The sequence below is a fragment of the Canis lupus genome, chromosome 27 (assembly GCF_003254725.2).
Source record: "Canis lupus dingo isolate Sandy chromosome 27, ASM325472v2, whole genome shotgun sequence".
In the NCBI taxonomy this organism is placed as follows: Eukaryota; Metazoa; Chordata; class Mammalia; order Carnivora; family Canidae; genus Canis; species Canis lupus.
Window position 1 is genome coordinate 36,023,338 of NC_064269.1, and position 11,591 is coordinate 36,034,928.

At 38.9% G+C, this 11,591-nt stretch overlaps 1 protein-coding gene and 1 long non-coding RNA gene across 3 annotated transcripts; one reads left to right on the forward strand and one right to left on the reverse strand.

Moving 5' to 3' along the window:
* Nucleotides 1-1,566: 1,566 nt before the first annotated feature.
* Nucleotides 1,567-10,469, reverse strand: TMEM52B (transmembrane protein 52B). 2 transcript variants are annotated; one of them, XM_025455055.3, is made up of 6 exons: nt 10,358-10,469; nt 9,795-9,940; nt 7,586-7,629; nt 5,369-5,407; nt 4,488-4,654; nt 1,567-3,128 (listed from the first exon to the last, which is right to left on the reverse strand). In XM_025455055.3, the coding sequence occupies exons 1-6, from the start codon at nt 10,365-10,367 to the stop codon at nt 2,887-2,889; spliced, it is 648 nt and encodes a 215-aa protein (XP_025310840.3). In that variant the 5' UTR covers nt 10,368-10,469; the 3' UTR covers nt 1,567-2,886. The 2 variants fall into 2 exon arrangements, with proteins under 2 accessions (XP_025310840.3, XP_025310841.3); XM_025455056.3 differs by having other exon boundaries at nt 10,311-10,450.
* LOC125753830 (uncharacterized) lies at nt 4,187-5,815 on the forward strand. Its single transcript, XR_007406466.1, has 3 exons — nt 4,187-4,672; nt 4,835-4,949; nt 5,654-5,815. It is a non-coding gene; the product is annotated as an uncharacterized LOC125753830 (long non-coding RNA).
* Nucleotides 10,470-11,591: the final 1,122 nt, after the last annotated feature.

The window sequence follows — 11,591 nt, forward strand, 5'->3', positions numbered from 1 at the left end:
TTCCTGGCAGATAATTTCTTAAATAATACCCTTTGAGCACAGAAACAGTTGAATCAATGTAAAACAAAACCCAATTAGAAGTATTATACTGGGGAAGGACATCTATTTCAATGCTACTGGAAAGAAAGAGGAAAGAGCTGGTCTGCAGAGGTGTATAGCTTTGGGCTATGAAGTTTCTTGAAGGGGTGATTTCCTCTCTGAATGAGGATAGGTCGCCTGCCTAGAATTAATATGTGGATTGAGGGGGTGTAGGATTAGAAGGGAACTACTGAAAAAAAATTTTTAAGATTCTATTTACCTATTTAATTGAGAGAGAGAGAGAGAGAGAATGTAAGAGGGAGTGAGAGGGATAAGAAGACTCTGCATGGAGCCCAGAGCCCAAAGCCCAAGGCAGGGCTGGATCTCACCACTCTGAGATCATAATCTGAGCCAAAATCAAGAGCTGATCACTTAATGGACTGAGCCACCCTGTGCCTCAGGAGCCAGTGAAATTTGAATAACTACTAAAAGGAGTGGGAGACTTATGAAAGAAACTCTAGAAAAAATGGCAAATGGTTCAGATGGTGTTGGAGACCATGAGCTAGTCATGATCCCTCTTACTAGAATTGAGAGTTTTCTGCAACACCACTCAGCAGTGTAGGCTTTGGGGAGAAATCAATTAGCTTCACTGAACCAATGTTTAAAGTTTTAAGGACAGGTATGAGGAAAGTAAAAAGGCATTTTAAAAAAATCAAGAACAGTTGTGAAAGTGATTGTACTGATTAACAGACATCTTAGATTGAGTAGAGAAAGAGATGAAGCCAAATGAGTGCTAATATTCTGACAAAATGGGGAGGGGGTGGGTACAGGAATGCAAGATTCCCTGTATCTGAAGAGAGCAGGGAGGCAGAAGGGAGAAGTGGGGTTGAAAGATCTCTTTAGAATAAGATACTTATAGGAGGATTTTTTTTTTTTTTTTGCAAGCTCTTTTTTCTACAGGGTGATGTTTTAACTTCCTCAAGACTGTGGTACCTTGAAGGATGAATGAGCCTAGAATATTTTATGGAATGTGTGATAATGAAGTGATTCATTTGGCAGTTGCAAAACAAGGCCACCACAGGGTCTATTAACGATTCATACATTTTAACAATTTCCAGAGGCAATTTGATAAATGACACAGGATAAATTCAGATTACCAGCAGGTTATACTCGATTAGAACATTTTCCGCCTTGGGCTGAGTAAGCATTCCAAGAATGTATTTAACCAGGTGCTATACTAATCAGCCATTACCTGGGTATATGTTTCTATAAGTGCTGAAGCTAACTGCTGAATAAACGAGTTTTCTAAAATATTCCTTACCTCTACATAGACCATTTTATTTATTTTTAATTTTATTTATTTTTTCATGAGAGACACACAGAGAAAGACAGAGACACAGGCAGAGGGAGAAGCAGGTTCCCTGTAGGAAGCCTGATGCGGGACTCCATCCCAGGACCCCAGGATCATGACCTGAGCCAAAGGCAGATGCTCAACCCCTGAGCCACCCAGGCGCCCCAAACACAGATCATTTTAAAAAGAATCACATATTTTCAGTTGTTAACTTCAATCAACAAATATTTATTGATGAAATGAAGTGACTGGGTGATTGGCAAAAGGACAAGTGAGAACACAATTCTCAGTAGAATCTTGACAGGTGAAAATTAGATATCAATAGTAAGAGTATCAAATACGTGTGCAAAATACTTTATAAATCTTGTCATGTATATTTACTTTATTTGATCCTCACAACAATCCTTGGAGGTGTTGTTACACCCTATTTTACAAGTGGGAAAATTGCTTTAAAGATTTTCAATGATTTATCTAAGGACATTGGCAAGTCATTTTTTCCCCGACACACTTCACTTCCTAATTGTCCAGCGGTATGTCAGGTGGACAGCTTAGCACTACAGGGCAGGATGGTGTGACTGGAAGGATCGCTCAAGAACTGAGTTCAGTTACTTGCTCCAGGAACAGAAGAGGGGTGCAGATAGGTTCAAACAGAATACATTTTCTACCATCGCTCCACTAGGTGGCAGTGAAGGCCGCCCCACTAGTGTGTGTCACTATAGAACCTGGCTTTAAGTGGCCAAAGCTAGAAAGACAAAAGCAGCAAAACAGTGCTATTCTTTTAGACTTAGAAAATACTGCATATGTATGTGTATGCGTGCACGCGTGCATGTGTGTGTGCCGTGCACGTGTGTTTGGAAGGCAGAACAACTGAAAAATCAATAGAAACTGTTACTGGACTCTATGCATGGATAGGGCCAGGGTGAAGGAAAGACCTTGGTATTTGACACCTCAGTACTATACCGTGTTCTCTTAGCCCATAACTACAATCTTACTCTTGCATCCTGGATGCTCACTAAGGTATTACATGGTGTCCAAGAGTATCATTGTCATTCAGTATAAAAGTGAACATTCTCTCAAGAAGAAGAATTCATGATTTTGGTGCATTAATGTCTGTGGCTGTGCCTATACTCTTTGTTTTTCTCCACAAGTGTATTACTATTTATTCTTGTATTATAGCTGGCAGAAAGAAAAACCACTTGCAGTATTCTATGGGTAAAGAAACTCAATAGCTAGAGGAGTTCAAGATACTTTTGATGCTTTCTGGGTTTAGTAGTAATAAGCATTGCTAAGAATAACTGCAAATTTTGGTCACTGGATAAAGAATTAGAGATCCCAATTAGAGCAATTCCATCTTAGAAAATACATATGGCTGGAAAGGAAGAATTGGAACTCATCCTTTCCACTGACTACTGTTTGTCATCCTAAACCTTCCAAAAATTAGAAAAAAAAAATTTTGTTTGTCTACCTGTAGCAACTCTGGGGAAACCCCCACCCCATTTATAAAACCAGAGTTCCCATCAGTTCGAAGAGCCTCCTGCTCTAGGAGACTCATCCACTGGCGGTGGCTGCTTCTCTTCTGGCACTGGGGGTAGATCAGGAGCTTTCTGTCCACACCTTGCAACAGTGAAGCGACTCATGTGAAGAGCTTCTTCATACCCTGGGAGGGTGTCCAAAGAGGAGGGCAACTGGGCCAGGGGGCTGTGAGAGTGAGCCACAGCCAGGATTCTTCGAGCTGCAGGGCCAAAGATTGACTGCAGGGCTGGTGGGGAAAGAAAAAAAAGAGCCAAAGTAAACGTGACATCCTCAGAAATGAGGGGCTTACAACACATTTCCCTTCCCTTCATTTTTAGCAAGTGTCTCGATCATTGTCATTCTTGGCCACAAATGTTATGAAAATCCTGTGAAGATTGTTTAGAAACCAACTTCACTCTGCTGGAAGATCCTGTATTCTCTGGGGTCCTCAGCTAATCTAATTGTGTCCCCATGTCTCACAACCCTGTCCTTCCCTTTTATGGACTTAGGGCCCTTTATGCCAACCTGCTGATAATGCAGACTCCTTAGAAATATTTATTGCTGTCTTATTTATCTTCCCTCAAAGGACAGTAAGTGAAGCACGAAAAGTGAACAGCAATGTCTTCTCTCTCTTTTTTAAATATTTTATTTATTTACTCATGAGAGATACAAAGGGAGAGGCAGAGACAAAAGCAGAGTGAGAAGCAGAGAGGCAGCCTGATGCGGGACTTGATCCCAGGACCGCAGGATCACAATCTGAGGCAAAGGCAGACGCTCAACCATTGAGCCATGTAGGCACCCCAATGTCTTCTCTTTTCAAAAGAAACATCACAATATGGTGCCACCTACTGTTTCAAAATAGTTTTTCTCCTCTCATTTCAGGAAAGAATATAATATAAAGAAGAGAAGAGAACACATAAAAGAAAGTGTTTTCTAATCATCGAAGGGGTGTTAGGCTAACATTTAACTGTATCAATAGGTACAAATAGAACAAAGAATTGAAAGTACACATGACTAATTTCTCCAAAGATATAAAATAATGTATAGGTAATAAAAAATAGAGGTTCTTACAAAATCCAAGACATGTTTCAAAAGAGATATATTCAGAGCTTAAAATAGTTTTATCAAAATAACTTCATAAAATTCTTCCTATAAAATATTTCCAATATTTTCTCCAATGGTCTACTTCCTTCTTCACCCTATCATTAGTCAAGTCAATCTTTGAGAATACAGTAACTGTGAGAGCCCAGGTCACGACACCATCAGGCTTCTGGAAATTAAAACCCTGAGTTCTAGAATCTTTGATACTTTTCAATCCATGTTTCTACATTATTTCATCATCCTAATGATTCTTTTGTCTTATTTTTTGAAAAGATTTTATTTTAAAGAAAAGATTTTATTTACTTATTCATGAGAGATGCAAAGAGAGAGGCAGAGACACAGGCAGAAGGAGAAGTAGGCTGCCTGCTGAGAGCCTGATGTGGGACTGGATACCAGGACCCTGGGATCACCCTTGAGCCAAAGGCAGATGCTCAACCTCTGAGCCACCCAGGTGCCCCCTGATCATCTTTAACCCTGTCTCAGGTTATAATGTCAGAGTACTCACAACTGATAGTGCTCTGGAGAGTGCTGTCATGATCGAAAGCAATGACAGTCACTTCATAGGGAGGCCGGCCTTGATCTTCCCCATTTTGCTGGCGACTCAGACAGCAGCGGAAGCACACAGAAGTCAGGCCACACAGGAGCAGCAGTGCACCAATTACCACCAGCAACCTGCAAGACCACCCACCAGTAAGAGCTCTGTGCTTTGGTTTTTTTCTCAACCCTGGCAATAAGTGGTCTTCAGTGTCTGCGTTTTGACTTTGTGTGAATATTTTATAGAATGTTCATAAGATTTTAATTTAAACATTTTCACTTCACATTTTTTAAAAGATTTATTTATTTGTTCATGAGAGACACAGATTGAGAGAGCGGCAGAGACATAGGCAGAGGGAGAAGCAGGCTCCTCGCAGGGAGCCTGATGTGGGACTTGATCCTCGGGACTCTGGGATCACCACCTGAGACGAAGGTAGGCGCTCAACGACTGAGCCACCCAAGCGTCCCTCACTTAACATTTATACTTATTTTGTCAGCAAGACTAAATCAGTTCATCAATTCAGTTCATCAGAGTTAACGTGGTTTGGAGAGTGTGCTTTCTACTTTATATTCTCCTCTCTGTACAAAGTTCTCGAACTGACCCTGAAAAAATACAAAATAATTGAGGAGATGGTATGGAAGTAGGAAACCCTTGCATATTGTCACATAGTTATTGATGATGAGGTAAATAAACTTTATGCCAGGAGATGCTGAGGTAAGTAGGATGGCGGTCTCATACATTTTTTTTTCCTGCTGTCAAAATAGTTAAAAACTAAAATACTATAAATAAATGCCCCTGAAAAATATAAATTTCTTTAAAATATCTTTCTGGGTATGATAGCTGGAACTTACCATATATACCAGAGATGTACCCAATCTGTGGTCAGGCAACTATGGAGAAAGAATAAAGGTTTTTTGCAATGAAAATACAGTCAGTGCCTGTTGTAGTTGCAGAATCAGGAATATGAGTTACAATATAATTTGCTACCTTGTTATAATAAAAACATCACAACTTATATATTTTTTATGTTTGCATTTTGATTCCAGTTCATTAGCATACTACAAGTTATACTGACTTCAATATAACCAGCGGAATCTATTGTGAAATGAGATGCCTTAACGTGTTTTATACTACAGGTGGCGCTGTGTAAATAATTTGTGAATCACACGACAGACCACAGTAGTGTTTATGAAAAGAGTGTTAATAGTGAAGGCGAATGGAAGAGAAGGGAGAAGAAATGTGTGGGAAATATCAGAAAGGGAGACAGAATATGAAGACTCCTAACTCTGGGAAACGAACTAGGGGTGGTGGAAGGGGAGGAGGGCGGGGGTGGGGGTGAATGGGTGATGGGCACTGAGGGGGGCACTTGACGGGATGAGCACTGGGTGTTTATTCTGTATGTTGGCAAATTGAACACCAATAAAAAATAAATTTATTATGAAAAAGAAGAGTGTTAATAGAAAATGTAACCACGACCACTGTAAACAGTTATGATAACAATTACCAAGAAAGAATGTAAATAAATGTATGAAATTTTGAAAACATATAAAAATTAAGGTTTGTATACATATTTGAGGTCAATAAATTTAAGCATAAAGAAAATTTCAGCTATAAGCATGAAAGTAATACAATGAAGTCTGTAATTTATGTTTTGCAACTTTTTTTTTTAATTTTTTTATTTATTCATGATAGTCACACACATAGAGAGAGGCAGAGACACAGGCAGAGGGAGAAGCAGGCTCCATGCACCGGAAGCCCGACATGGGATTCGATTCTGGGTCTCCAGGATCGCGCCCTGGGCCAAAGGCAGGCGCCAAACCGCTGCGCCACCCAGGGATCCCTATGTTTTGCAACTTGTTGCAAAAAGGGCCACCATTAAGCCATAAAAATTCTCACCATAAAAAAATACCCTAAACTTTCACTTCCAAAATCAAAACTGATATGCAACTGAAGCCAAACAAGGAGGAAAAATGTAGAAATCAACTTCACCATGTTGAAAGTTAATTAAATTAACTGGATTAACTATAGCAATTATAAATTTTCAAAAATATAGGTTGCATGGAAGAAGGAGTGTGGTGTAAGCTCAGAAGCCGGGAGGGGAGAGGAGGAAAATATTTATTTTTGAAGATGAGCAAATTTAATCATACTTTCTGATATATCGAGCTATTGAAACCCATTGAAATTCACTTCTACATTCTCTTTGGTTGCATAGTTGTAGAACATACTGTTTGCTTTTTCAATAGACCAGTGTCTCCTGTAGGTTTTCTCACATTCCCCACTTATTTAAAATCTCTTTAAGTTCTACAATGTTATGATTTGGATTCTGTTAAAAGAGACTCTTCCCTGAGTGGTGGGTGTCTAAAACCTCAAACACTGTGACAAGCAACAGAGGCCACCACCATTTCCCGTGGGTTTAACAGACTTGGCTATTGAGAAACCCTTCCCCATGGCTAAATATGTGTTTTCCTTCAGGCTGAGCAAGTGTTTTGTTCCAATTGGCCCTGTGTTTCAATAATTTACCTCCAAGTGGAATGAATCTCTTCTCCTTTTATGTCTTTGGTGTCTGTGTAAGACCTAATTGTGATAGGTTTAAATTAAGTGGTAACGACCTCAAAGTGATAGCTGAATGAAGTCTGCAATAAATATTGCCATGCCCTAAAATATGGGATATGCTTGTCATATTTCAGGTGGTGATGCTACTTTGGAATTATCCAAATATATCTGCTCCCGATGAGATTTTTAAATCCAGTCTGTCTGATGAGTCACTGAGAAGCATGGGAAAGAAAGCCTTTTGCAGATCTCTGTGACTATACAAATTGAGATCAATCCCACTGTTTTAATAAGAAGACTCACTTTGGAAAAAATGCTGTCAGTGATGTTATTTTAAGTACTTAGGATGACATGAGGGCATGTCTTTATTTTTGCATAACTCATCTGTGAAATTAGTAGGTTGATGCCCACTTAAGTAAAAATAAAGGGAAGTCACAGATATCTAATCACCTCTTGACCCTGTGCACTAATTTTTTTGTGTGTTTTTCCTTCCTCCTAGTTTGGTCTCAGATACTTACTGTTCAGGATTCATGCAGTTCTCCTCACATCTTGCCTGAGGAAGCTGTAGGAAGGGAAATAGTCTCAGACAGGGAAATATCTCATCTGCTCTGCTCAGTAGTCTCAACCGCTCCTCATGACTCTGCTGTTAGATTACTTGGTGAGATCCGGGAAAATATGAGGACAAGGTCATAAGGTCAGCCATGTTTAGGACTGTTTGTTTTCATTGTTCCCATGCCTGTTGATTATTATATTTAAAGTAGGAGAAACTAAGAGAGCAAATATCTAATCTGTGGGAAGGATTTTGTTTGTTTTTTTTAATTTGTTTTGTTTTTTGTGTGTGTGTGAATGAGAGGCAGAGGTGGCATTTAAATCAATTTGTCCTAGAAATTTCCTGATCTGTCCCTCAGGATATTGTTATTGCCTTCTTGATTCTTTCCCAGTTACAAACTGGATTCTACTCCGCTCCCCTTTTTTATTCCCTGAGCATATCCAATAATACACCCTATAAAAAAGATGGAGGAAAAGGAGGGTAAAAATTTTATTTATTGAATAGCTACTATATGCTAGTCAGGCTGCTAAGAATTTTCAATATGTCATAACATTTCATCACACTAATTATGTAGGCAGGTATATTTAACCTTATTTTGAAAGGTTAAGTGACAGAGGCAAAGGGGTTTAGGTTAACATGATTAACTGTATGTTCCTATCCATTTAGCCAGAATTCAGATCAAACTTTAACAAATATATGTTCAATGAAATAATAGAAAAAGGGCTAAATCTGCCTGAACAACTCCTTGATATTGCTATCAAATCTCTTCTGCTACTAATATTAAAAACCTTTACTCCTTCTTTTCTTTTTATTTCAGTTGATGTTCTCCCTCAAATGGAGAAACTTCTGTTTAGAAACTGCATCTCTCTTTCAGTAACTTGAATGACTTAATATTCTCTGGAAATCAACAACATCCACAAAGGTCTCCCACCTGGGACAGGGATTTATACTCATTGAAAGTTTATGGGAAGAAGAGAGAACACACAAACTCATGACACATCAGGTGAAAAGAATTTGTAAAAGCACTAGAGCTGTCCTCTGTAGACAACATTTGAGAAACTTTTTTTTTTTTTTTTAATTTAAAATGGTAGGTCACTAAAGATGACAAAATGTGTTATTTCCTCAATCCAGCCCTGGTTCTTTGTTTCTCTTTTCTGACTGAAAGATAAGAAAAGCTTAAAGTGCTAAATAGATAATAGATAAAATACTTCTTTTGGGGACTATTGCCAAAAAGAAAAGCAAAGTAAGGAAAAAGAAGGAAAGGGAAAGGCAAGGAAAAGAAGAGGAAGCAAAAGGAAAATACAAGAAGAAGAAATGAATTTACAGACATTAATTTAATGGGATATAGAATGGGATATAGAATGCAAAACAGGCAGTCCATTTGCTGCTGGGAGATGTACAGGAGTCTGATACTAGCCAGTTGAGTCATTTGCTTTCTTTCTCTCTCTCTTTTTTTCTTTTAAAGTATGCTCCACACCCATTGTGGAGCCCAGTGTGGGGCTTGTACTCACAACCCTGAGATCAAGACCTAAGCTGAAATAAAGAGTTGGACTCTTAACCAACAGAGCCACCCAGACACCATTGCTTTTTCTCTCTACTAGAGTTCGTAACTATATAAACTTCTGCTTGACAGTTGTCCAGAATCATCAGTCTAACGACCCTTTTTTCAGCTCGTTAGCTGAGTTACTCAGGGGCTTCTGATTTTTGGTGGAAAGAAACAAGAGTTGTGAGGTATTTTTAGAGTTTTCCCTCTTTTAGTTTATTTCTGATCTGGAGGGCACCTAAAATACTAGAATTGTATTGGGGCTGATTTGGAAACTCCATTTAGGGGAATTATGTAATTTGTTTTGATTATTTATTTGGGATTTTGAGGGATGGGTGATAAGATGCTAAAAGAGAAATACAGATAAGCGGCACTTCTAAATTAACATAGCTATTCTGCATTTATCTATGATTACCCCAATTTCTGTCTCCCCATTTCACTGATGCCACCAGCCACACATGGATTGTATAACCCCATAACATTAAGGAAACATTCTTGTTATTCTTTTCCCCACTACCTCTTTGATTCAATATATGTCTTTCTCCTCATTCATTCCCCCCGTGGTTCTTCTGAGAGTTCATTTATCTGTGAAATGAACAAACAAAAGTTTTGTTTCTGAATTTTCCCAACTCACCTGAATACAATACACCAGAGCAGAGGCTGTCACGGCCTGGCCTCGCATCCCCATGGGGCTGAACTGCTTCTCCAGGATCAGGTACACAGGGTTGGTTGCCTCCTTTCCATGCTCTGTGCTAGGTCTGGCTCCTTGACCTGGAGGGACTTAAGGAGACAAACTTTTCTCAGCAATAAATCTTTTGCTCTCCCTCTCCCCCTCCTCTTACTCCTTTGGGCATTTATTTTCTGTAGTTTTTCTCTCCCTTTTCATCCTGGCTTCTTTCTCTATTTCTATTCTGTTTTTATGGTCTCCACATTTGCTTCCTCTGCCTTCTTTCCTTCCTTTCTCCTAGCAATCCTTTCTATAAGTCTTTAACTTTCTCCCACTGCCCCCAAACATTCAGGGAGGACACATCAGTCCTCAGAATTAGCTATTTTTCTAGGCAGTGGCGAGAAACTTGATTTGAGGAGATTCAAAGGCATATTGTGAGTGACGGAACAACTTCTCTTGTCTCCATCAAAAAAGGAATAATACTCATGGTCCTTCACTGCAGCACTTCAGGGGGACCGTTGAATAACTACCAATCTCCATTCACTTCCCTCTCCATGTGATTAGCCCTCCTCTCTTGCTTTTTGAAACCCTCCCTTTCACTGTGTTGATAATCAACTCTCCTGGTTCTGGGTCATTTACTCATAACCATTGCTGTAGGACTAAAAGGTTGATAAATGGACTGGAAAGTGCTCTCATCTTTGAGGAAAATAGGTCCCCTCCACCCTGACTTCAGTTCTCATTGAAACAGATAAGTCAGACACACATATTTTTTTTTAATTGGGCTCCAAAAAATAAAAAATAAACTGGGTTCCAAGATCTATAGGTCTCTAGGTTTCCCTCTCTCTTTTTCTCTTTTTTTTTAAAAGATTTTATTTATTTATTCATGAGAGACAGAGAGAGACAGAGACATTGGCAGAGGGAGAAGCAAGCTCCCTGCTGGGAGCCCAACACAGGACTCAATCCCAGGCCCCCAGGATCACAACCTGGTTGAGATGCTCAACCACTGAGCCACCCAGATACCCCCTGCCCCCCGTAAGTAAAATCTAAGGTCAGAGTAAAAATAAGCACACATGGAAAGAGAATGTTTGTAAAGGAATGTCTCTACAGGAACAAATGAATGCTATATAAATGATTTATACTTAAGTCAGTAAGTTTTTACTTAATACAAAGTATTTCCCAAAAAATTTAAAATACAAAGTATGTCATAGGAAAATTAGACATCAGTTTATGCAGCAATATATATCTCATAAGAATTGAATGAAACCACTTTTCAGATCATATCTAATCCTAAAAGTCTAATTTTACTGAGTGATTGTTGAGGGCAACTGTTGGGTGGGATTGATTCAGAGTCCTCACACAACATTAAAATGTGATATCAGCATGGAGAATATAACTTTTTTCTTTTCTCTTGGCTAAGGAAATCAAATAGTGATAGAAAAGCCTGCTATGATACTGGCGATTGGGCATCTTTATGTTCCAAAACTAAGTGAGCACTACATTATTTTTTAATATGAAAAAGATATAGGCAAGATGAAGAGTATTTCACAAATTTCAGCAGAAAACTGGTGGAAGGTATTTCATAGGACAAGGAAATTTGACTAGGATCATGTTGATCATTTTGATTTCCATTCAGTTTTGCCAATGACCTTCACCTTCAATATGCTGAATAACCAATGTCTTCTCAGTTATCAGAATAACTGATGGTGTACTATTACCATGACCATGTTTTAGCTTTCCTGGTATTCCAATTCTTGAGTATTTCCC

Bases quoted from the DNA above. Each gene is read 5' to 3' on its own strand.
- TMEM52B (XM_025455055.3), bottom strand. The intron at 5,408-7,585 runs GTAAGTATCTGA...CTTTCTCCATAG, and splicing joins AACTGCATGAATCCTGAACA to TTGCCTGACCACAGATTGGG. The intron at 4,655-5,368 runs GTAAGTTCCAGC...GTGGTCTTGCAG, and splicing joins GTACATCTCTGGTATATATG to GTTGCTGGTGGTAATTGGTG.